The 26,372-nt window shown below is 37.9% G+C and overlaps 1 protein-coding gene across 1 annotated transcript; it reads right to left on the bottom strand.

Annotated features, from left to right (window-relative positions):
- Nucleotides 1–424: 424 nt before the first annotated feature.
- Nucleotides 425–25,503, bottom strand: LOC145776706 (NACHT, LRR and PYD domains-containing protein 14-like). Its single transcript, XM_082587936.1, has 10 exons — nucleotides 25,398–25,503; nucleotides 22,547–22,693; nucleotides 21,556–21,591; nucleotides 20,064–21,380; nucleotides 19,859–19,912; nucleotides 11,005–11,124; nucleotides 10,092–10,151; nucleotides 2,165–2,421; nucleotides 1,689–1,880; nucleotides 425–1,275 (listed from the first exon to the last, which is right to left on the bottom strand). Exons 1-10 carry the CDS (start codon nucleotides 25,501–25,503, stop codon nucleotides 1,213–1,215), a joined length of 2,352 nt encoding a protein of 783 aa, XP_082444062.1. The 3' UTR covers nucleotides 425–1,212.
- Between the last annotated feature and the right edge of the window lie 869 nt (nucleotides 25,504–26,372).

Genomic DNA, 26,372 nt, shown 5'->3' with positions numbered 1-26,372 from the left:
ATGCCTGATCAATCAAATCAAAAAATAAACAGCCCATAACATAGATGCTGAACTTATTATCCAGCAAAGATTTCGAAAACGACTGTTTTCATCTGTGCTATTGAACGAATTTGACGTCACCAAGTATCGCATTGTATTCATGCAACACCACTGAAAATAAAAACAGTCCAGTTTTTGAAATGATTGCTGAACACTATACTTCTGCTTTCTGAATTTCACATTCAAACTAATGTGGCAGTATACGTCGTTCTGGTAACCTTTCTATGATGTTATAAACTTAACGTTGCCAAGTCACAATTTTACTTTATTCAGCAACGTTGTTGTTATGTAGTGTTTGCTGCGCTGCTCTTACTTCACACTTGCGATATAAAGAGTAGTACGAGGTTGGACATAAACGAAAACTATTTGGCAGTCACTGGAGACATAGATAATTGAAATTTTAATAGGCAAATAAATGAAATTAAAGCGTTTTATTTTTGTACAGTAGACTACCGTAGCCTACTTGCCAAAACTGATCAATTTACATAAAAGAGTTCAGCACAATGTGAAAGTGTTCATTTACTATCTCACTATAGACAAACTAGGCCAACTGACATTTCAGCATAAAAAATTCAATCGTACCTTCCATTAAAATGAAGATTTACTGACTCCCCTTACAAGGGTAGCGTATCATCGTCAACCTTTGGTCCTTCGATGCTTGTCTTAGCAATACCGTTTCTGAAAGTCTTTGACCAGCAGCCTGTAGGCTATGCTTCATTTCTGTTCTCGCAATGAATTGATGCAAATAAAAGAGTTAAGCACTTTCCATTGTGCAACTTGCCAAAACTGATCAATTTACATAAGAGTTCAGCACAATGTGAAAGTGTTCATTTACTATCTCACTATAGACAAACTAGGCCAACTGACATTTCAGCATAAAAAATTCAATTGTACCTTCCATTAAAATGAAGATTTACTGACTCCCCTTACAAGGGTAGCCTATCATCGTCAACCTTTGGTCCTTCGATGCTTGTCTTAGCAATACCGTTTCTGAAAGTCTTTGACCAGCAGCCTGTAGGCCATGCTTCATTCCTGTTCTCGCAATGAATTGATGCAAATAAAAGAGTTAAGCACTTTCCATTGTGCAAGACACGGCTAGGCTATACCCTACCACAATGATTGGAATACCAAATGCCCTTGCTGACGTCAGAAGTTTCCTGGCTGCAACATTTTTCAAAAGTTCTTTCTGGAAACAATAATTGTGTTGTCCATATCGACGAGTATGGTCGTTTTATTCTGTTGACAAAAACATGATACGGCGACTAAGTTTTATAGATGAAAACAGCAGTTGTATCGATAAACATGATTTTATTTTTGTTATAAACCTTACACCTAGAATGGTATAGGCCTACTTAATAGAGAAAACACTACCGGTAGTGCATTTTTGCTATATTAGCGACTCCATGTAGCAAACTAGATCTGTAGCTGGAGTAAGCTGTTACAGGTTACACCACATAAAACATTACAAGAATGCTTTCAGTTTGTTGTTTTTTTGCTTTATGCGACATGTTTATATTGCAATAACGTTAATAGAGCAGAAAAGAAAAAGAGTTAGCCTAGTGCCGACAAAATATGGCCAATTCGGATAGAATGAGGTAAATTTCATCAAATAGCTTTACCAGAAACACTACTTTTGTGATGTCACTCACCCAAGCAGGCAGGGCATTCAAGGCAATTTGAAGTTTTTGTTTTTCTTCCTCGTTGGCGTTTCGTCTGCGAAGGGCGTCCGTAGCTTTAAAGCATTTCTGCATATTAATGCGTTCAACGTGTGGAAGAATTCCACAAATCAATTCCACTGCTGCTCCAGAGAGAATGTTTTTTCCCATTTTTAACCAATTGATCTAAAATTATTATCATTAAAAGGAAAGGATAGCTGCTTGTTAAGGTCTTTTCCCATTACCTTTTATTACAAATTTTCTTGGTGTTGCTTAAAGCACGTCGTAGGCTAACTTTCGCGTTTTGTTGCTTGACTCGCTACCTTTTTCTAGACTCCTTACTATGTTGTAGCAAATAATTTATTATCGTTTTGGTGGTCAGTGTCAGACATATATAAAACTGAACCGAGATAATAAATTTTGCTACAAAAAAATAAAGTAGGTTATTGTAGCCTACAGAAGAAACTTACCGATCCTGGCATTTCTTTAATGGCTGAGGAAATGTGAAAAAATCCTTGATCTTCAAGCTTACAATCTGCAAGTCTAAGAATATTTATTTTCTTGTCTACTTTTCTTAGGACATAGCCTAAAGCGTGGCAATCGCTTGACGAAAGTAAAATAGAGTGAAGAGTTGCGTTTTTAGGAAAGTACTTTGCAGCAACTGTGGTGATTTTGTCACAATTGCATTCCCGAACGTCGCTCCAAAACTCGATGATTCCACGACGCGCTGAAAATCAAGTGTAATTGAAATTCTGCTGAAACAGGTAAGTAAAGCAAACGTAGTGTATCGTCAACATAGTTTTACTAACAGGAGATGACATAACTTAACCCTATCTGTAGCGACACGGGGTTTTATGAGGACGCCCCAATCTAGTACCGGTACTGAAATATTTCACAAAAAGAAATATGCTAGAAATGTGAAATTCTTGACTTTTAGTTTTTATTCTTTGCGAATATTCTTTTTACTCAAAGTCCTTTTCTACCTTCTTGCTATTCGCAATAAGCATTTCGACTCAGGTGGCTAGACATTTTTGTGCAATGCTAGTTATCCTACCGTATATTAATGTTAGTGCAATATAAATGTTAGCGCAATTACTTTGAAATGCCTTATATTTATGAACAAAAGTAATTTTTGTTTAGTTTAGCATTACTTTATGTTATAATTCAAAAATTTCAATTGTGAAGCTATTTTTCGGAAATTAGAATAAACGTTTTTTCATCTGACGTTTTTTCATCTCAAACAATTTATTTCAATAAATTTGTTGGGTAAAAAATTAATTTCTATACGCATAATACATGCACATGGCCATTATTGTTCCAGACAATTGTTCACCTAATCAAACGTCATATAAAAACCGTTCAAGTCTACTGAATATTACGTCATGGAAATTCCTAAAACATGTGCCAAAATTGCACCATCGTTCGTAAGACTTGTGTCAAACCTGTTTAAACCTGTTTCAGTTGAAACCTGTTTAAACATGAAATATTGCGTCCAGGGATATCTATAACTACGGGATTGGAAACTCTATTCAGTGCTATACATCAGTAGGGTCATCACATTACTACGACTACAAAAAGATTAACAAAATACAATACCCACTAAAAGATATACACAATTTGATTTTACAATAATAATACAAAATGTACACTCACATTAAAACTTAATTGATGTATAAAAGATTAAAAGTACATTTACGCTGCTAGAAAAAAAAAACGATGAATCCAAAAAATGAATGAATGCAATGAGTCCAAAAACCGCCTACTGTTGTTCTTTGGCATTTTGCGTACTGCAAATCGGATCAGAAGTAAATGAGGACTGCTCAGCAATCAGTGAAATGTGCTGTTGTATCATCAACTTGTTCACAGAGACCAATCCAGTACGAAACCAATACGTTTACAATGTTATCAGAACTAAAACCAATAGTCATTCTGGAAATTTTTTAAGCAGCAAACAAAATACTACATGACTGCACTAATGGAATACAAACAAATAAACAAACCAGGCAAGCGCAGTCCTTACAATTTACAGGTGAATTGATTGTTACACTTTTGGTTGTTCGTTTAGCCTACCACTTGCTGCCCTTTGAGGTCAATTTATGTGAATATTTATCACAGCAGCGCACAAAGAAAAGTGACCCTACTGGTGTATAAAATGGTTTTCAGTTCCACAGAGTTTCCAATCCCGTAGTTATAGATATCCCTGATTGCGTCACACTAACTGCTGACGTGCCTTTGAGTTATCACAAATTTTTCTGATTCATTCTCGAAGTTGTTTGTTGGAAGTCGGTCGCACATTTAACTGGTTTATTTGGTGCTTGCTAGCTGGACAAATTCTCCGTCTTTTATCCAAGTAATCTGTTCTGTAGTGACAGTTTTTAGAGGTGTACGGCGTTGCATCTCGATTTCGATAGCCGCGGGCTAATTTTACAGGAATACACTTTTTGAATAGACGTTTCGAGGAGTGTTTCTTTTTCGGTCACTACATGCAGACAAACGGATCCGGGAACTTTATGTTACAATTTTCCCACGAAGAGATTATGGTTTACCGCTGTGACCAATTATCTTGTAAAATATTTTGGCTCTGTGATTTTCATAGCTTTTTTGGCGCACAATTTTGGCGCTTAATTAGCACGGGCTAAGATAGCCCGTGACGTGTTTTCCGCATACGAAAACAGCTCGTACTAAGATAAGGTTAACCAGCTCGGTGGCCGAGTGATTTCGCCTTCGGCTCTAATGCTGGTAGATCTGAGATTGAATTAAACCAAAGAGTTTAAAAACGACCGATTGTGTTTTCCTTGCATAACGCAGTGTGAAAATGACGATAAAGCCTATTTCTCATGGCCAGTGTTCCCTTTCAGGCGCGCAACTGCGCGTAGCAACACCAGACCATTTGAGCAGTGTGCTTGGATTTTTGAGCAGTGCTGCGCACTTGAGCTGTGGAGTAGGGTGGAGTGAAAAAAACTTTTTATTAAATTTTTATTAGCTTGGGGTTGGAAAACTTGCCAATTACTACTAAAAATAGTTGTGCAAAATCAGAATGTAATCTGACGAGAGCTTGATCTGCCACCAGCCACTTGAAAATTTACTATTGGGCCATTCCGTGTCAATTCACACAGTCAAGAAATTCAACCTCTTTAATTTTTCTTAAATTTTACACACCTTTTCATTATCTTATATGATGAACACCTGCATAATTTGAGTGAAATTTATTGAGAAACACGAGAGTTATAAAGCATTTAGTTTGGGAGGGTCTGCCGAGGGGGCACAATTCTTTTTCATTTTTGGCCATGTTTGAGGTCCTATTACTGCTTAAGTAAATTAGGTAAGAACCCAATTTTTTTACAGGTGATAGTAGGCTACTGCTGACAAGTATTGAAAACACAACACCGTTCACATTGTCACTCTAAAAGGTCAAAGACATCCAAATGTGGTCGTTTCCAGCTCTCGGCTAAAATTTTCCAAAATTTTAAAACCTTGCCAAGACCCTATTTTTAATTAGTTTTGGCTGACATTTTTTAGAAATGAAAGCTTGCTGTTAAAATGAGGATGACACATGCCCTTCAAAGTAGAAAATTAAGAGGAATAGATCAAACCTAACGTCAAAAGGTCATTAATTGAAAAGGCACTGAAATATGCTTTGGATCAACACACGGCATATCCTCGGATTGCAATAGAAACACTCACAGATTTGACGTTGTATTGTCTTGACAATGTTATCACGCAAAACGGTGAGAGTTTCTATAAGCAACCATAGAAGGTATAATAACAGGTGACAACCATTCTGTATCGATCGCCAACATTGCCATGCACTACGTCATCAAAACAGCTTCCAACACACTGAAACAAGCAGAAATATTCAAACGCTTTATAGATGACATAATTTGAATATCATTTGGCCAAAAGACCACAGAATTGATAAAGCATAGCTTGATTAGGCCTACAGCATTTCATGATCATGACTTGGAACTTACTTTCAGAGAAATCAACACCTCCCAAACTGATAAAAATGTTGAGTTTCTAGATGTTAACCACCGCATTTGCAAAACTTCGAACTTCAAATTTGTGACCACCAACTACACCAAAGAAACAGCTATAGACCGCTTGTACCTCAATGGCAAATCACATCACCCCACATCTACATTCAAGGCAATCATACACGGAGAAGCATTACGACTCAGGAGATTGAATGAAACACAACACGATTATACTGCACACTGCAGCACTGGAACAACTTAAAAACAAAGCTTTGAAATCAAACTTTCCCCAAAAAATTACCAAAGAAAAAATTCAACTTGCTGAAAAATGGACAGAACGACTACCTAAACCCACAGAAAAAAATGCAACCAAAGCCAACAGAGTAATCTGGCCCACATCATTTCCTAGTTTACTCAAGACCACCGACGCAGAGAAAAAACTACAGCCCAATCAAATGATTACATATAAAAAGCCAAGCACGCTGGAAAATTTACTTACAAGATACAAAAAAATTGCCCTGAATACAGAAACACCAACCAACGGCTTCTCCAAACCATGCGGCAAATAATGTGCACTATGCGGTAACCATGGAGCGCATAAGCCTATGATAAAAGAATGCACCTCTATTAAATGTAAGCCCAACAAAAATTTCAGTCTTAAAACAAAAATTAACTTGCCAAAATTACGGAATATACATTGCAACGTGCACTATATGTCACGAACACTATGTAGGCCAAACCATCACAAAGTTTTCCACACGTTGGGCCATACACAGATCTATTTGGACCAGTTTTAATTACTCTGATAAATCCGGTGACAAAGCAGCATTATTGAAACATTATGCAAAATTCCACAACAGTGAACTAAAAAAGAAACCAGCTCTGGCAGACTGCTTTGTCGTTATTTTCGCCGAACAACCCAGCAAACAATATTTAGACATCGCTGAAGATAAATGGCTACATAAAATTAAAGCCACCATTAACATACAAAAATTGATTCGACCAATCACTTAAGTCTGTTTTGTTACTCCCATATTATCAGCAACCTCCGACCCCTGTAGTGTAGTTTATTCAACCATGCCCATTCACACTTTATTCTTTTTGGCGTTATATCAATGTAAACTAATGGCAGTGGACTGTAATCTAAATTGCGTTTTTCTTTGTATTCGTCTTGTTGAACGATTGTAATTTACTTGATGGATGATAATGTTCATGTGTTCTTGAATTTTGTACCAGTATAGTGTTGAAAATCGTGGCAGAAAGAACACCAGTTTAAGATTTAGGCTTGCAGGTTTTGATTTTAATTTTATGTAACCATCTATTTAAAATAGAATTTTATGCGTGTTGATAATATCGGAGTTTGCTTTATTTGTTCGTTTTACGTATTTTCAAATTTTCTTTTTTACATGTGCTAGCTGAAGATGCTATTACTATAGCGAAATCGATTCTTACTTAATAAATAACACTAAGAGGTTAGATTGTTGTGCAAATGCCAGCATTTGATGAATGCAAAATAGCAGTCCCATGCCAAAAGCATTGTTGTTTAACAAATCTTGCGCAATCTTAAAATTTCCTGAACCGCGAAACTTACTATCTCTATTTATCTGTTGCTTTTTTGAGTTTTAATTTGTCACATGGCGCTAGAGTATTACTTCCCGATTCCATTGATGTTTCACTGGTTATTCTAGGCTCACCAGAAGAGAATTTACAGCAAAGTTAGTGCAGACGGTCAGAAAGTTTTCAATTTGATTTGGGAAAGGTTTTTGGGCCTAGGTCAAACATTTGATGATTGTTGCAATCTGAAAAGCGGTTTTGGTCTAATTTTTAGTCCAGAAATAGAGATAACAATCTTCTTACCTGTGCCATTTCAGTTTTTGAATTTAAACAAGCATTAGCTTGTTTATTTTGAAATAAAATTTATATTTCACTAAATATTCGTGGTTAGGGAAATCACTATACTAGACTAAATTTTTATTTTATTATACAGTAGCCTACTGTTTGGTGACTGAAGTTACTATTTTACCACCAGAGAGCTGAAGTGGGCCCGGAAGGGGGGCCGGTACTTTACCATCTGACGGCTGAAGTGGCTGTTTTAACCTCTGATGGAAATTCTTTAGATCTGATTATATTAAGATCTTGATAATGTTTGAAGTCGCGGGGAATCTTTTAAATGCAGGCCCCTTGAATATTCCGAACCCGGGTCCAAAAGTACCACCTAGACCCCCCTGTCAACGCCCCTGGACAAGTCTTATGCTATCAACCATTGAAAAACATTTTCCAGGAAAGCGAGAGCGTAGTAGGCTATTACTTATTTTGTAAACTTCAACAAAATAACATACATTTACTGATTTCGCTGATTTAAAATTATCATTTCAAATGATGATCAACAATACAAAACCAATGGATGCAGCTTAAGCTATGAAATGTCAAGTTTTTGTAGCAGTATTGTCACATTTTTTATTTAAAATAGCCGAAAATGCAAATATGGGTGGGCCCCAACACAGAGATGTACGCTCACTAACCGGGGTTTTGGAAGCGGTAAATAGGGCCTGGGGTAATTTAGGCTATGGAATATCGAGTTTCTGCAGCAATGTTTACATTTTTTTCATTTCAAATAGTCAAAAAAACATTAAAAAATCTGAAATAAGTGAGCCCTTAAACAGCATGACCCCCTCCCACCAGGGGGATACGAGGGGCAATTAATACGGCTCTGCTACCCAAGGCCACTCTTAAACAATAACATGTTTAGCCTACACTACACAATCACAAAAACGCTAAAAATATCAACATTTTTGAAGGGGGCCATTGGGCCATGCCCCCTGCGTACGCCACTCACTGCATGGCCTTTTTCTGATTTGGAGATTCCATAAGTATTCCAGACAAACAAATGTAAGGCAGTAGGCTATTATCATAAATTAATTTTCAGTCATTACTCAAAGTCTTTATTGTTTGAGATATTACAAAGAAATATTCCTCATTGTCTCAATTATTGTTTGAGTCGTTTAGACTTTAGAGACGTTCTGATAATAGTCAATTCGCGTAAGGATTTGTATGGTATTCAGTGGAAAGTCCATCTGTCCAGTAGTCTTATTGGATTTTATGTGCGTGTCAAGTGTCATACATTCGTCTGTTCATTCATTGTCTATCAACAATCCGAACTCGAGAAAACCTGCTACCTCTTGTCATTTAAGTAATCGTTAGGCTACGCTCGATCCAGCAGTGGTCTGCTGTTATCCGGGTCGTCTATCAACATTTTTCATCACATCAAATAAAACCAAGAAACACCAAATATCCTGCAGCAAGTTTTCTTTTTTACTTTTCTTTGACTTTTTATGGCTAACTTCTGAAAAAGAGCTCACAACAACGTAGTTCTTTCACTGTTATCAGTTTTACAACTTTCTGTACCACCAAAAAAAAAATGATTGTAATGACTTTTACTGGCTCTATAATGGTAACAGTGAAATAAAAAATGTGTGATTACCAAAAAAGCGACGCAAAAAAGAACTGTTTGAACTAAGTTTGTAATTTGGTTGTCCTCTTTGAGATTAGGCTACTTCTATTCTAACTAATCACTAAGTTTGTAATTCACTAGCAATTTTGCAAACGTAGCCTTACAAAATTCATGCTCACCGGAAATACTTATATTTGTTGCGCACTGGAAAATTTTCTTAGAGAGATTACTGGTCTTGGCAGCTTATAGTCATTGGCCAGAATGTGACTAAGACAGTCCGCCAGGGAAATCCAAAATATGTGTACCAATATTCATTAATAGGATCATAATAGGATTAAATTGTCAACAAATTTCGTCCGCCACGATAGCTCAGTTGGTTAGCGCGTGACTTCTTGAACGAAGAAGCTTCAAGATCAAGCGGCGCTGGTTCTACTCTAGGTGTGCGCTTGAGAAACCCATTCTGAGGACTGCTCTCCAAGGGCTGCTGAAGGGCGGTACCTAATGAATGGAATAATTTCCCGGCAACAACACTTCAACATTCGGAACAATAGAAACTTCACGCTGTCAATCTCAGTAACCGGCCCTGCACCAAAAGCCTCTACAAGTATGCAAAACTACCAGGAATAACCTATCAAGGCTTTGTCAGTCCGAGGATAAAGATTCAAACCAAACCAAGATTTACATAGTTCACAATGTAGATACAAACGACCTGTTTTAGCCTGATGCTGCGAGTTCGCTGTGGTATAGCGGTTTGCATTAGTATTCGGAACACAGTTCCCTAGTCATGTGCTATGACGAATCACCACAGCGACCTCGCAGCATCAGGCTAAAAGAGGTCTTTAGTATCTACATTGTATAAAGTAAGCAACGATCATGCTGCTAAAAGTAGGCTAAAACTCAATCTACTGCAAATTTACATAGCCTGGTTACCACATCAGCAATAACTATTGATATATCAAGTTCTAGGTCTACCTGTTCGACTTTCATGAGATGATGTTCTCATATCAACTTGAAACTCATCTTCAACATCACCTGTAAAATAACATATTAAATAATAATTAAAATGTATTGTACTGTATCCCAGCTAACATACCCTAATCGGGCCGGTATAGGGCCAATGCGGTGTTATATCGGGTCCCTTTATTGGCACGATACAGTAATCTATACAGGCCCGGTAAGAAAGTGCAAACAAGTTCTATTCTGGGCCGATACAGTATTACTACAGTTGCCGGCACGATGCCATTACCCAACCGGTATTTGTACCTTTAACATACCCTAATCGGGCCGGTATAGGGCCAATGCGGTGTTATGTCGGGTCCCTTTATTGGCACGATACAGTAATCTATACAGGCCCGGTAAGAAAGTGCAAACAAGTTCTATACTGGGCCGATACAGTATTACTACAGTTGCCGGCACGATGCCATTACCCAACCGGTATTCGTACCTTTAACATACCCTAATCGGGCCGTTATAGGGCCAATGCGGTGTTGTATCGGGTCCCTTTATTGGCATGATACAGGTAATCTCTACAGGCCCGGTAAGAAAGTGCAAACAAGTTCTATACTGGGCCGATACAGTATTACTACAGTTGCCGGCACGATGCCATTACCTACCCGGTATTTGTACCTTACACCCTCGTTCTGGCCTGTACAATGCCATTACTCAGCGAATATCACTATACGATGCCAATAATGGGCCAGGGCAATGCCATTTATCTGCCTGTACCTCTAAAAGATACCATGCCTGCGCCTACACCATGCCAATACCTACAAATGTACAGGCATATACAATGCCATCACCAAGCCTGCATCAGCAACCCTAACCCGTACTTCCAAACAGAAACAAGAAAATTCTGATGTGAAAATTTATTGAACATATGAGCAACCGATGGTTCGTCTTTTCCGTTCCCCTTCGCGGTCATTAAAATTTCGCATCCAAGTGCTGATACACTTTTCTATGGCACTTTCAGTGGCACCATCCAAGTTCGGTGTTCGCATAACAGCACCTGTAAAAGCAGATATTTTATTGTCTCAGAATAAGTAATGTTTACAGAATCATGCATCAAAACCATTATTAGTCGGCTGCATAGCCGAGTGGTGAGAACCCTGGAACGGCAATCGAAAGGGCGCCGGTTCGACACCGCTCGAGCATGCGGCTGTGTCTGTGGCAGGACACTTAAAGGCATGCCTGAAGGTGGACACGAAGATTGGCTTCCTTGCCTTCCCGTCCACTTAATCTAAATCTTCAACCACCGGGTGTAAGCCTGGATACGACAAACAAAAACATTATTATTCAGTCCAGCCGTGATAGCGTGAGAAGTGCAACATAGAACTTGTCGTAGAAAGGCGCAGTTTGCTACTGTTGACGACGCCCACTCACCTTAAAAGCAAGGTGTTTAGAAGGCATGACTGTGTCACGTTATCCACCCGATGTATTGATGCAGACAATATCCCTGATATAAAAGCGTCACGAATCGCTTCATCGCGGCAAACTTCCGCGGTTACGGCTTTATAATTGCAATCTCGAGATAGCCGCTTCAAGTTTAATACGTAATCATCTAATGACTGTTCTGCCTGTTGTTTGCACGTCATTAGCAAATGTCTGGCAAATATGAGATTATTTGGTTTCACGTATAATCTTTCTAAAGTTCTTATTGCAAGGTCTTAAGTATTACATTCACTGATGTAATCGTAAACATCCTTATCAACGTGGGCGATCAAACATCGCAGTTCATCGTCATCACTGATCTCTGGTTCAGCTGGAAATGCTGCAAGAAAATTCGCGAATGTTCGATGCCAATGTTTCCACTCTTTACTAGCTTGACTAGAGTTGGGATCAGCGCTGAACAAATTGGGCTTTATAACCTTGCTATCCATCTTCAATTAGTTCGTTAAATTGCCGTGAACTAATACATACTTTATTACGCAAGCTTATATTAGCTTTAACAAACTAAATGGAACATCTAAATAAATATAAACAAATGAATTAAGCTTAGTACTTCAGACAATAAGATTATCAACCTGAACCGCACCTCAACATAGCAAGCAAGTAAACAGAGTGGGAGCGCCAACTGAACAGTTGCGTTGGCCAAAGGCATAGCCGTAGGAGATGGGGGGGCAGGGGGGCGGTCGCTCCCCCGCTGAAAAAAAAAAGGCGCGAATTTGGGCAAAAATCTGCACTTATTTGGGCAAATCAATCTTATCATGATATTTCGACATTTTACCAGTTTAGAAACTTTACGTAATTGTTATAATTTATGAGATATATACATTAATATTTTCCAATCAATGTAAAATGCATTTTCATCGATTTTGAAAATTGTTGCATGTGGTATTGCAATTTGGGCACAATGATAAGTTTCGATTCAACACCACCTGCAAAAAGTAAAGTGTAAAAGAACATAATTGGCAAGCAAAGTTAAGCTTATTAGTACCGATATTCACCAGCATGTACAATTGTACATAGGCTGCATTTCTTCACAGGTGAGATTTCTAACCTTGCTGGGTAGCCTGCTAATAACCTTATGAGGTTTTTGCTTATTACTTTATGTGCATTTTGTATGTAATATATACATTAACATTTTTCTTTAAATGTTAAATGTAGTGTCATCAATTTTGGAACTTTTGTATTTGTTATATTGCAATTTGGGCAGAATGTTAAGCTTCGATTCACGATTCAGTATATATCTGCAGAGTGTCAATGTAAAAAAATGCAATTAGCAAGCAGAGGTACCGGTAAGCTTATCACTGAAGTTCATTTGGAATTAGGATATACACTACATTTTTTCGCTGGTGGAATTTTGAAACCCTGCTTTGTACTGGTAATCTTATGAGGTTTTTTGCTTCTTTCTCTGTATTCTACTAATGTATGAGAGCCTATTTATTTGTAAAAATATTTGGGCAAAAATGTTCAGTTATTGGGCAAATCAATCTTACCATGAGTTTTCAAAATCTTTCTAGTTTAGGAATTTGTTTATAGTGTTGCATTTTGTATGAAATACATTAACATTTTTTTTAAATGTTAAATGTAGTGTCATCAATTTTAAAACTTTTGTATTTGGTATATTGCAATTTGGGCAGAATATTAAGCTTCGATTTAGTATATATATATATGATATATCATATCTGCAAAATGTAAAATAATGCAATAAGAAGGCAGAGGTAAGCTATTACTAATAATCATTAGGATATACACATTTCTTCATTGGTGGAATTTTGAAACCCTGCTTTGTACTGGTAATCTTATGAGGTTTTTTGCTTCTTTATCTATATTCTACTAATAAATTTATTTGTAAAAATGTCCAGTTATTGAGAGAATCAATCTTACCATGAGTTTTGAACATCTTACCAGTTTAAAAACTTTGTATATTGTTATAGTGTAATATTTTGTATGACATACATTAAAATTTTCCCATGAATGTAAACAGTGTCATTTTCAATTTTGGAAAATATTGTATTTGGTATGTTGCAATTTGTGGAGAATGTTAAGCTTCGTTTTAGTACCTGTGAATTTTCCAGTGTTTGATTTCATGTTTTTGTGGGCTACAGTTGAATTGTTTTCTATAAAAAGAATTTTTTGTATTAACTGCTGTTTGTGTTTACTGGTCCTAGGGTTGATATGCTCAGCTATTTACCATGAATGACACAGTATTATAGCAATCAATGATCAAATATACAGGCAAGTGTTATGTTGTTTTGGCATCCAATTCATGCAGTTAATATATCGGGCAATGTAGATAGTATGATATTGATGATGTTGTCTGTATTTTCTGGCAAGGATTGAGTTTGAAACTATTACCTATAGGATACTAGGATAGGCCTATGAGTTGTTTTAGTTCAGTGCCTACGATTTCAGTAGTTGCTTCATCATGAACTTAAAATATCTTGGTAATGATGTTAATGAAAAAACATTGGCTACAACTTCACTGTAATGAGATCAATATTCATACTAATTAATAGCAATTTAGCTTTCTTCAAAGGTGCAAATTTGATGCTCATAGTATGATAAACTGTCGAATTCTTTTCAGGTTGCAAAGTTTTAAGTAGCATGGAGTAAGTAATGTTACTTTAGTTTGATGAGTAAATAGGTTGTCATTTTAGATTTTTTCAATGCAAATTTACGAACCTTGAGATTTTGAAATGATCTGAGGGCATGGATATTTAGCCACTGCTGTCCAGTTATTGTTGAATTCTCAGTTTAATTTGTTGTTGAATCCAGTTAGGCCTGTATATATATATACATATTTTTGTGCCACAAGAAAATTATTTCAATTTGATGGTTTATTAAGTTTAAAGTTAATTCAGCCTTGTTTTGCTGCCTGTGTTTTTATAGTACACTGCCAAGTTGATCAATGTTTTTTGAATTTGATGACTTATTTCAATTTGATGGTTTATTTAGTTTAAAGTTAATTCAGCCTTGTTTTGCTGCCTGTGTTTTTGTACACTGCCAAGTTGATGAATTTGTGGAGTTCTTAGACTACACTATCTCAGAGGTTGTGAGTAATATTGCGTTTTTCACAATATGTTTGCAAAGGCAAAATTTGGGCAAAGTTTGGAAAATTTGGGCAAATTTTGTTCGCCCCCCCAAAATTTTTTACTCTCCTACGGCTATGGCCAAAGGCATTATGCGTGGAACGCGGCAGGAGTTTCTACTGTAGCATACAACGCAAATCACACGACAAACAGCTAAACTCGACTGCAAGCTTTCTCAAAAGTTTTCTTTCTCTCTCTCTCTACCACGCACGAATGTAGCCACATGTCTTAACTCGCACGCGAAGTGTGTTCCCGTTAGTAGTAAACTGAAAACCAATGATGCCAGGTTGGTTTTTGAAAACAAGCAAGTGAATCTAAAAAACAAGCCCAAAACAGCCAAATCAACACAAAAACAAGCCCAATAATTTGCAACCAAACTGTAGCTACAGTGTACTAGAGATGCAGCGAACCCAAAATTTTTATCCGCACACCGCACCGCAACTGACTCATCTACCCGCGCACCGCACCGCACACCGCAATTTATCTGGAACTTTGACACTGCACCGCACCGCACACCGCAAATTACAAAATTAAAAAAAAATATTTTAACGAGTTATTGTTTAGAAAGTCAATTGTAGGAAAAAGCATCCATGGCATATAACTGGTAACCTAGTACCAATACAGTTGTGCACTAATTGGCCAGGCTAACCAGATCATATTCTCTTATCAGCAATGCATCTAAGTTCTAAGACATAATACAAACTAAGACAAATAGAATGTTCCTGGATCCAGTATCAGGACTTTTGAACACTTTTTGTAAGCAATAATGCAATTATAATGCCAGTGGCTATATGAACTACACACACAAGAGTAAAACTTATAGCCTGAACTCACTGGGCTAACTGATATAGTAAATAATGCGGTAGTTGCGCTAGGCCTATAGCCTGGTAACTGAGCTTATCAGCTAGGCTACTAACCAAAAACATTCGTACAGCTTCCCTGACAAGCAAGCCCTAAAACCCTGTCAACTGCAAGCCATTTGCAATTTGCATTTGCATAGCTTTCCATCTTAGGGTTTCCGAAGGGAAAAATAACTGATCCGTGTTTCCAATTTAAATTTGAAGTTTCATAGCTGATTCTTGAAAAGTTGAAAGTTTACGTTTACGAAAGTTTAATTTCTTGAAAGTTTACGTTTACGAAAAATTAATTTCTTGAAAGTTTACGCGGCAAGCGGCGCGGCGCGGCTTTGTCATTTCAACCTTCCACGCGGCGCGGCGCGGCACGCGGCGAAAAAGTCAAAAGCGGCCGCGTACGCGGCGCGGCGCGGCGCGGCTTGCATCACTACAGTGTACACTGTACAGTGTTGCCTTTACCAAACTGTATTGTGCCAATACTGGATTGCCCTTACACAAACTGTACAGTTTTGCCTTAACCACACAGTAGCCTACTGTGCCAGCACTTGATTGCCCTTACACAAACTGTACACTTTTGCCATTACCAAACTGTACTGTGCCAATACCGGATTGCCCTTACACAAACTGTACAGTTTTGCCTTTATCACACAGTACTGTGCCAATACCGGATTGCCCTTACACAAACTGTACACTTTTGCCTTTATCACACAGTAGGCCTACTGTGCCAATACCGGATTGCCCTTACACAAACTGTACACTTTTGCCTTTACCACACAGTACTGTGCCAATACCGGATTGCCCTTACACAAACTGTACAGTTTTGCCATTACCAAACTGTATTGTGCCAATACCGGATTGCCCTTACACAAACTGTACAGTTTTGCCATTACCAAACTATACTGTGCCAATACCGGATTGCCCTTACACAAACTGTACAGTTTTGCCGTTACCAAACTGTATTGTGCCAATACCGGATTGCCCTTACACAAACTGTACAGTTTTGCCTTTACCACACAGTACTGTGCCAGTACTGGATTGCCCTTACACAAACTGTACAGTTTTGCCATTACCAAACTGTATTGTGCCAATACCGGATTGCCCTTACACAAACTGTATAGTTTTGCCATTACCAAACTGTACTGTGCCAATACCGGATTGCCTTTACACAAACTGTACAGTTTTGCCATTACCAAACTGTACTGTGCCAATACCGGATTGCCCTTACACAAACTGTACAGTTTTGCCATTACCAAACTATACTGTGCCAATACTGGATTGCCCTTACACAAACGGTACAGTTTTGCCGTTACCAAACTGTATTGTGCCAATACCGGATTGCCCTTACACAAACTGTACAGTTTTGCCTTTACCACACAGTACTGTGCCAGTACTGGATTGCCCTTACACAAACTGTACAGTTTTGCCATTACCAAACTGTATTGTGCCAATACCGGATTGCCCTTACACAAACTGTACAGTTTTGCCATTACCAAACTATACTGTGCCAATACCGGATTGCCCTTACACAAACGGTACAGTTTTGCCGTTACCAAACTGTATTGTGCCAATACCGGATTGCCCTTACACAAACTGTACAGTTTTGCCTTTACCACACAGTACTGTGCCAGTACTGGATTGCCCTTACACAAACTGTACAGTTTTGCCATTACCAAACTGTATTGTGCCAATACCGGATTGCCCTTACACAAACTGTATAGTTTTGCCATTACCAAACTGTACTGTGCCAATACCGGATTGCCTTTACACAAACTGTACAGTTTTGCCATTACCAAACTGTACTGTGCCAATACCGGATTGCCCTTACACAAACTGTACAGTTTTGCCCTTACAACATTGTATCGGCCCGATACAGGCTTTGTATCGGACAAACTGTACCATTTTGCCGATACAATACTGTACGTTGCCGGTATTGGCCCGATACAGTGCAAACGTTACCGATACACCCGATACACGCCGACACAAATACAGTATTGGCGCATTACTGTGATGTTTGCTGGGATGTGATACAAATCGGATGCATTGTATATCACAACCAATGATGAATTATTATGAAGAATTGGTTGAAGTGAGATGCTCAAAAGCACACTGTGAGTGTAAAACATAGCTTTTTTATCGTGCTGTTACTTTGTTCACAAATTCGGGCGTTCAACTGTCTGCGCTTTACTTATTTCAAAATAAATAACAAAATTATTTTGTTATGTGTTTATTCTGACAAATCCAGAAATGCGCCTACACCACCAGGCTAATGTTTATAACTTGCCTGCAAAATTAGGATCTTCTGTAAATTTGACTTTCAATCTTTGAATCAATTTTGATATCAAAAGATTTCTTTTGGCTTGCACTAAATCTAAAAATGCGAAATTATGTGTTTTTGACACCATCTTTCCATTTCATAATGAATCGACGCAGTTTTAGACCAAACAATGGTATTAAAGTGCAACTGCACGATGACTTTGACCGCACTTTATCTGAAAGAGCATGTTTCAATCTATAAATACCAACCTCGCCCTTACTTTTTAAGGCTATATTTATCTCAATAAAAATTATCAAAACTATGGTTTTCCACGCGCTTGCATTTTTGGCCACGTTCTTGCAATATAGAAGATGGCATTGCGCAACACGCGGATTATGACGTCAGTTGGAGTCAGTCAGATCGAAGCGACAATTGGTTTTGCAAGTCTTTTAGTTGTGTTTGTCCTAGAGGAAGTTTTTTTTTTTTCACTGTTTCGATGTTGTTGCACGTGCTTTTTATGTGAAGGCAGGTAGCATAGGCTCTTTGCAATCTCGAGTTTGAAAAAAATAAGCCAGGTCTGTTGACTTATCCATTGAAATTGTTGGTTAAGGAACAGACCAAAGCTGTCATAGGCCATGCGAGGTAAGGTACGGTAGCCTACATCTTAACCAATGTTATGTGACATTCTTGTAAGCTTTAAGTCTTTCGTTCAAATATATAAAACTTTTAAAACAAAACATTTCTCTTGCAACTTCGTTTTTTAGATTATTCTAGTTCTAAGCCAAACATTTAAAATGGTGAAAATTTGCTCTATCTGTCACACAAAATTTGTTTCTGGTGCAAAGGTGACATTTTTTGCCTTCCCTAACGATGAACGTTTGCGATTTAACTGGTGCAAGTTTGCTCATCAAGTCCGCAAATGAGGACGCGATGGAAAGTTGTCAAATGAGTGAGTTCACTTGAGCTTGTTTACTGTTCAACAGCCTTTCAAGAGCTGGTTGCGTAATTGTTCCATTCATTATTAAATGACTTGCTGTTACATCTCCCAGGCAATTCAGGCTTATAGGCGCGTGCTGGAGTGGCTGTTGGATGGAGAAGTTCTGGGCAAGTCCAACAGAGTCGTGCTGCCATCCTGCATTGTCTCTTCTATCCGCAGAAAGTATCCCAGCAACGATGGAGACTATGCTGGGTTCCGAAGACCAGTGTTAACATTTTAGTCTTTTTAAAACGAAATCTGGTTTATTTGCAACCGTTTGGTTTATTTTTATTTTTCGATTTGGTGTTTTTTTGGTTTGGTTTGTTTTCGATTTGTGTGTCGTACTGCGATTTGTCATCAGTATTGTATGTTGGTTTACTCTTATACTTTATTTCTGCTTCAATTTGGTTTATTCTGGTCTTTTTTTTAGCTTCATCTAGATTATTTTTAAAGAACGTAGATGTCAACACCGCCGAAGACAGTCCCAATGAATGCTAAAACGTTATCGCATGATAGTCGACTGTACTATGTCCTACAATACCGTACAATACAAAATATTTTTGATATAACCAAGTTTGGCTGTTGTAATCTACGAAACTAGCCTTCGGCGATGGGCTTCGCAAACCACTCCTGGCACACAGGCATAAACAACTAAATTTGTATAATGCTGGCTGAAAGATGCGTCTTCACTATGGATGTCTTATAAATTTGCGCATTCACTAGCAACCAAGCCTATCTCAGCTAGTTTGGTCTCCACTAACCTCGACTCCAACTGACGTCATATCGCTAGGTGGCGTTGACGAGTTTGCTACTTCCAGGTAGCGTGAGAGAGAAGCGCTAGAGAGCGTGGGAAAAGGGTCGGTTTCTCGGCTGTGGGCCTCAATTGTAAGGAAGTAAGTTTTTCAACAGGTTCCCGATGTCTTGGCAATGGATTTTAGCCTATGTTAATTCGATCGTGCAGTTGCACTTTAAGTAAATCAAAATACATACAATACAATCAATAAATATACCGTAGGTGAAACATTATCATATTCTTGTAAAAACATTTGGTGGTAATTTTCTATTCTAAAACAAGAACTCTTAGATTGCAAACTGCAACAAAAAAAAAATGAACTCTTGCAAACCTTCTTGTGAAGACGGTTTAAAGTTGAACTTCCTCGTCAGGATCGAAGTTTTTTCTACGCACAGATCAAATAAGTGAATTCAAAGTGCACAAATCAATCTAAGGTAGGCATACACAATTGAAGTACATTCTTTTTAGTAAAATTTGTTTTGAAACGTAGGCTATTTATTAATCAACATAATTTTTGGCAGTTTGAAAGAACTTACGCTTTTCTGTCTCCATGTTTATCAGCAAGCCACACAAAAATCGTCTGACCATTGCCCAATGAGGTCGAAAAATGTCGCTGTAAAGAAAGGTCTTGAAAGTTGATAAAGGCATTTCATTCTTCACGTAAAGTGCGGATAAATATTCCTGAAGTGTTTGATGTGAAAAGAATAGTTTTGTATCGCCTTCAAATACTTTATTTCCTGGCCTTTTACTACCATGAAGAGCAATCAAAAGGTCCTGTACACATTCAACATTAAGGTTTTCCTTTTTAAGGTCTTCCGTTGTTATTACAACTGAATGTTGCTCTGTTCGCCTGAATGCAATCCTTGCCACTTGACTAAGTATAAGTTTAATATCTTTATTGTGCGTATGACTTGAATAGCGAATATCTTCCATTACACTTGCAAAAACCATGGTCACTGTTGAAATGTCGCCAATGCTATTAGACGGATTTAAGTATGCTCTGAGAACAAATAAAAGCATCAAAGGATTTTGGCAAAACGAAATCAACTGAGGTGCTTTATTGTTGACTTCCTTCCACATTTTCTCAGCTTCATTACCGGCGAGGGCAAATAATAAACGCTTCATAACATCAAATGAAAAATCTTGCAGCAAAATTGTTGCATGTGGCCGCAATTCTTTTGGTAAAGTTATCATGCTATGAGGGCGAGAAGTTATTACCAAAAAAGCTTTTGGCAGAAAATGCTTCTTGCATAAGTTTGCCACTAGATCGCTTATGCATTGTTTTTCGTTGTATGATGTTTTTGGTGGATTTCTTGACATTTGCCACTCAGCTTGATCATACCCATCCATGATAAGCGCAAACTGATCGTCATTTTTGACTATCCAGTTAAATGCATTTGTGCACGTCTCATCATCAAGACCAGGAAACATATTCTTCAAAAGCAATTCTTTCAAAGTTAGTTTTGTTTCCGGTCCATAGTTGATATCCATGAACTTTATGCGAAAACATAAAAGGCCGCCATTTTGAGCCAGTCTCTTAGATAGGGTTGTCTTTCCTGATCCTGGGTATCCAATCAAAGCAACAAATTTTGAACGATAAGATTCTCCAAAAAGATCCTCAAACTTGATATCATGGTCACGAATTACTCCTTGATCTACATTGTGCAATTTATCGTTTGAAGGTATGTACTTTTCCTTTTTAGAATTTGAGACTTCACCAAAAAAGGCAACTTTCACCATTCGTGGATGAACAATGGGGATGTTTTCTTTTTCAAAGTTCATTCCTGACAAGTCAAGATCATCTTCCTGGGCTGCATTCAATAACTGTCGTACTTGGGATATCGCTTTCGTTTCTAAGAAAAAGGAAAATAAAAGAGTAATAAAAGCTATACAAATCAGGGTTAAAATCAATAAAAATTATCTATATGTATGGGCTATGGCATATTTTATTTTATAAAACAGAAGCTAGTAAACTCTTTCTGTTTGCCAGAAAAAAAACAAGCATTGTAAGATCGTAGATCCTTTCACCTCCGTTTTCAATTTCTTCTTCTGTTTGAAAAGAACCTGCAAGATATAAATCAATGATGTATCGATGTAGATTTCCTTTTCATACAAAATAAATGAAAATTCAATAAATTCTACTGGTCATTTTAATGAACATACTTGCAAGAGCACTATGGAATTAATTTGAAATGCTTTCAACAATGTAAAAAGCGTTTTTGATGAGCCGCAGTTAACCCTATCTTTGTACGAGCTGTTTTCGTACACAGAAAGTACAGTACGTCACCGGCTATCTTAGCCCCGTGCTAATTAATCGCTAATAACGGGAGCTATGAAAATCACAAAGCCATAATATTTTACAAGATAATAGCCATGTGTATTGAGCGTATAGAAATTAAATTTTTTCTAACAAATTTATTGAAATAAAGTGTTTGAGGTGAAAAAACATCAGAAAGTCGGTTTTTATTCTAATTTTCCGGAAATAGCTTCAAAATCGACCGTTTGAACGCATATTTTTGAATTATAACATAAAACATAGAGAAATGCTAAACTAAACAAAAAATTACTTTTGCTCATAAATAAAAGACATTTTTAGGCGTTTTTACATTTCAAAGTATTTGCACTAACATTTAATAGCTATAATGCACTACATTTGCATATAGCACTAGCTATAATGTAGGCAGTTTCATGAAAACGTCTAGCCACGTGAGACGAAATACTTTTTGTGAAGAGCAGAAAGGTAAAAAATGACCAGTGTAGGTTTAAAAAAATTCCCAAAGAATAAAAACTAAAAGTCAAGAAATTTCACATTTCTAGTATATTTCCTTCTGTGAAATATTTTACTACTAGAGTGGGGCGTCCTCATAAAACCTACAGATAGGATTAACACAACAGCTAAATATTTTCACGACTAACTTTGAATGTTCGAAACAAAAAGGAAACTGTTATCATAACTGTGTAATTTATCTAATAAAGTTTTACTGTAACTTATTTGGCATTGAACTATATAATAGGCTACCTGTTTGCCCTAAAGTGGGGTCTACTTGGGTAGTGATTTCATTTCCTGCATTTACAGTCACGTTGCTGCTTGTGATATTAGTGTTGTTGATCGATTGATGATGGTTGACTACTTCCGTCGAAAACATTATGTTGACTTGATCAGCTGCTAAATTAACAACAAAACTTAGTTAAGATGGTCGACTACCGGTTTTTCACGATGTTGTATTGAATGTTTTGAGTCTTAAATAAGACTAGTTTCAAAAATTACTGCTAATCAGCTTCTATTAGGCTACTAGATAAATATTGTTTTAAATCGTTTAAACACTGCGGCTTTCCGGGCTATTTACTTCGTATAGGTTGCTTGTTAATCACCCTCTAGCAACACCATAGGCTGAAACTCTTCATGAATTGACGCTTCATGGTTGGTTGGTTGATTGGTTTTGATTCTTTATCCTCGAGCTGACAAAAATTTTGATAGGTTATTTCTGGCAGTTTGGCATAGCTCACTTGTAGAGGCTTTGAACCATTGATGCAGAGCCAGTTACCAAGATTGACGGAGTGAAGTTTCCGATTGTTGTCTGTGAATTAATCTCCCCACTATGTGCCGCTAAATGGAGAGCAGTTCTGAAATGCGTTGCTCAAGCGCACACCCCGATAGCGAAATCAGCGACGCTTGATCTTGAGGTTTCTTGGTCGGGTGCCAAACCTCTGAGCAAAAAGGGATGGTGCAGGTAATCTGAAGGTGGACTTGAAAAGTACAGGTCGTGAATTGTAAAGCGTTTGATGGTGCATTAGTGGCTGATTTCAGACAAACGCAATCAATTGCTGCACTGAAAACTTTCTTTACGGCTAGTACAGCAGCAGGTAGGCCTATGGAAAATATTGGAACAGCATCATGGTTTTGTCAAAGCAAACACTGCAAGAGAAAACAACTAATTAAAGAGTACAATCTTAAAAGTGCATGAGTCAATTCCAAAATTAAGTTTCCAGATTTGAGACAGGACTTAGTTATTTTTAAAACAAAAAGTTTTGCCTGTCGTAAAATTTGTGAAATTTGAAAGTGGACTTCAGCAGTTTTTGCGTGCTGAAATTTTGCAACAACGTTTAGGTGACTGCCAAAAGCACTTTTTCCAATGCTTCATTGAGTCCAATCGACATCCACGCTCTAACTGAGCTAATGTAATTTGATTAGTTTACCGCAGTTTGATCATGCTATACACTATACAGTAGGCTACACCGCCAACGGTACATTAGTCTTCGTGCTAATTACCGTAGCCTACTTCATATTGCAATATACCTTTTACGTCTCACCTCTTAAAGTCGACAACCTGAATGGGATAATAGCACTTTTTTTTTAATTTTTGTATGTTCGTAGGCTATTCTTGACAGAACAAATTTATAGTTTAGAAAAAATTGCACGTTTTCTCACTTTTCTGAACATGGAATGTTTACACCCTTCAGAGATCTGGTAGTCTATTTACTTAGCTAGTAACGTTGACAGAGGAGTCCAGGGGGTACTTTTGAACTGCTCGGGATGATGACATGGGAACTCGTAAGTCGTAACCTTTTCGAGGGCCTGAGAACTTAGAAACCACCTCGTATTTTTTAAATATGGTGTGTTTTTCATGTCTTGATTTGCGGGCCGAGAATCTCATTAATACAGGGCCAAAATTGTCCTCTCAGCGGCCCTGGTCTGTACTTAGCCTCAGGTATCTTACACTTACCACTATACTGTAGCCTGGTACCACGACAGTTTATCGAACGACAGTTTATCGAACGACAGTTTATCGAAACGACAGTTTATCGAACGACAATTCATCGAACGACAGTTTATCGATACGACAGTTTATCGAAACGACAGTTTATCGAACGACAGTTTATCGAACGATGATTTATCGAACGACACAGGGCCGTAGCCAGACGGCAGAGCAAGGGGGAGCCAACTTTTTTTAGGGGGGGCCGAAAAAATTTAAATGGGCAAAATCATTATAATTGTAGCTGTTGCTCTTGAATGTTGGGATTTTGCCAGAAGGGGCGAAATTTTTTTCAGGGGGGCGAGCCCCCCTGGCTCCCGGCTGGCTACGGGCCTGGAACGACAGTTTATCGAAAACCTAATCCCTAACCTAAAACCTAACCTTAACCCTTAACCCCCAACCCCTAACCACTAACCCCTAACCACTAACCCCTAACCACTAACCCCTAACCACTAACCCCTAACCACTAACCCCTAACCACTAACCCCTAACCGTGGCCCTACCCCTAACCCTTAACCTCCAAACCCTAACCACTAACCCTAACCCCTAATCCTAACCCCTAACCCTAACCCGTAACCCCTAACCACTAACCCTAACCCTAACCCTAACCCCTAATCCTAACCCCTAACCCTACCCCTTAACCCCCAACCCCATTAACCCCCAACCCCATTAACCCCCAACCCCTAACCCTAACCCCCAACCTCTAATCCCTACTCCTAACCCTTAACCCCCAACCCCTAACCCCTAATTCTAACCCTAACCTTAACCCTAACCCCTAACCCCTAGCCCCTTCGATGAATTGTCGTTCGATGAACTGTCGTTTCGATAAACTGTCGTTCAATGAACTGTCGTTTCGATGAACTGTCGTTTCGATAAACTGTCTTTCGATAAACTGTCGTTCGATGAACTGTCGTTCGATAAATTGTCTTTCGATAAACTGTCGCGTCACGCTGTAGTCTACTTCATTTAACGCAGTTGAGCAAGCGAAAATTCTTTTCTAAAAGAATATTTAAATATTGATTCTTTCGTTTAAACCAGCTATAGCTCTAACCATCAAGGTAGGCAACAATGCCATCAAAATTCCCAAGTTATAAAAAGTAAAATAAATTTTCTTACTTCCTGCTGAAGAAACCTGGTTCACTATTTCAGCTACTTGAGAATCAGCTAAACCTGTTCCAAGCTGTAAGTTTCTTTGTTGTCCTTCTTGATGTTGGATGTTCATTTTCTTGCACTGTGACCGAGGGTATCAGGCAGTGCTAAATTCATATTAACAGTAAATAAAGTACATTCAAATAAGCCATAGCGCAGTCTAAACAACTTTACAAAAGTTGATGAAAAGAAAACATCCCATCGTGTTTTTGATAGAATTCAAAGAACTCTTTTATATGCGTAACACTGACTGAGCCAAACAAGAATTTCGGTGGAGTGTCCACACTGCTCATTAAAAAAAAATCAATATCGATTTTGTAGCATTTCTGCCAAGAAATTCTGCGCTCACCCACACTGGGCAAACAAAATAGCCTCGGATCGACAAGAGACCAAAGAAAGCGATTATTATCTGAAATTATTTAAATGAAATCGCCACTTTGCAGTAAACTTACGTTTTTGATAATGGCTTCAAGGAAATGGGCAATTTCGATTTCCTATAGGTCTGCAAGTATTTTGACGCCGTAGTCTATTGATGTTTCGCGCTTGTGACGATGCTTATCCTCAGAGCAATTAATGTAAACAAGGCTGCTAATATTTACAACATTGGTATCATACGTGACATCATGTTAACATTGCAAAATCTTACATTAGCTGAAAAACAAATAGAAAGGAAGCACAAAAAGAGACTATGGGAAAACATAAAAATGTATTTGCAATATGCAAATTTAACACAGGCTATAGTCTTTTAATCAATGTCACAAAAAAAGATTTCATTTTCATTTACATTACATGAGAACAACCCTGGTAAATGCGCTTCTAGTTTTTGTTTGATTTCGGTCTCAAGCACGTCTGAATGTTTGCAATTCGTCACTTTTCCCTTAAACTTCACTCTATTCATAGTATTTGTACATAGACTGTACTATTGCTTTGGATTATGAAATT

The sequence above is a fragment of the Aplidium turbinatum genome, chromosome 9 (assembly GCF_918807975.1).
Source record: "Aplidium turbinatum chromosome 9, kaAplTurb1.1, whole genome shotgun sequence".
In the NCBI taxonomy this organism is placed as follows: domain Eukaryota; kingdom Metazoa; phylum Chordata; class Ascidiacea; order Aplousobranchia; family Polyclinidae; genus Aplidium; species Aplidium turbinatum.
The sequence above is the reverse complement of the archived record's forward strand: the minus strand, read 5'-3'. Positions and strand labels throughout refer to the sequence as shown.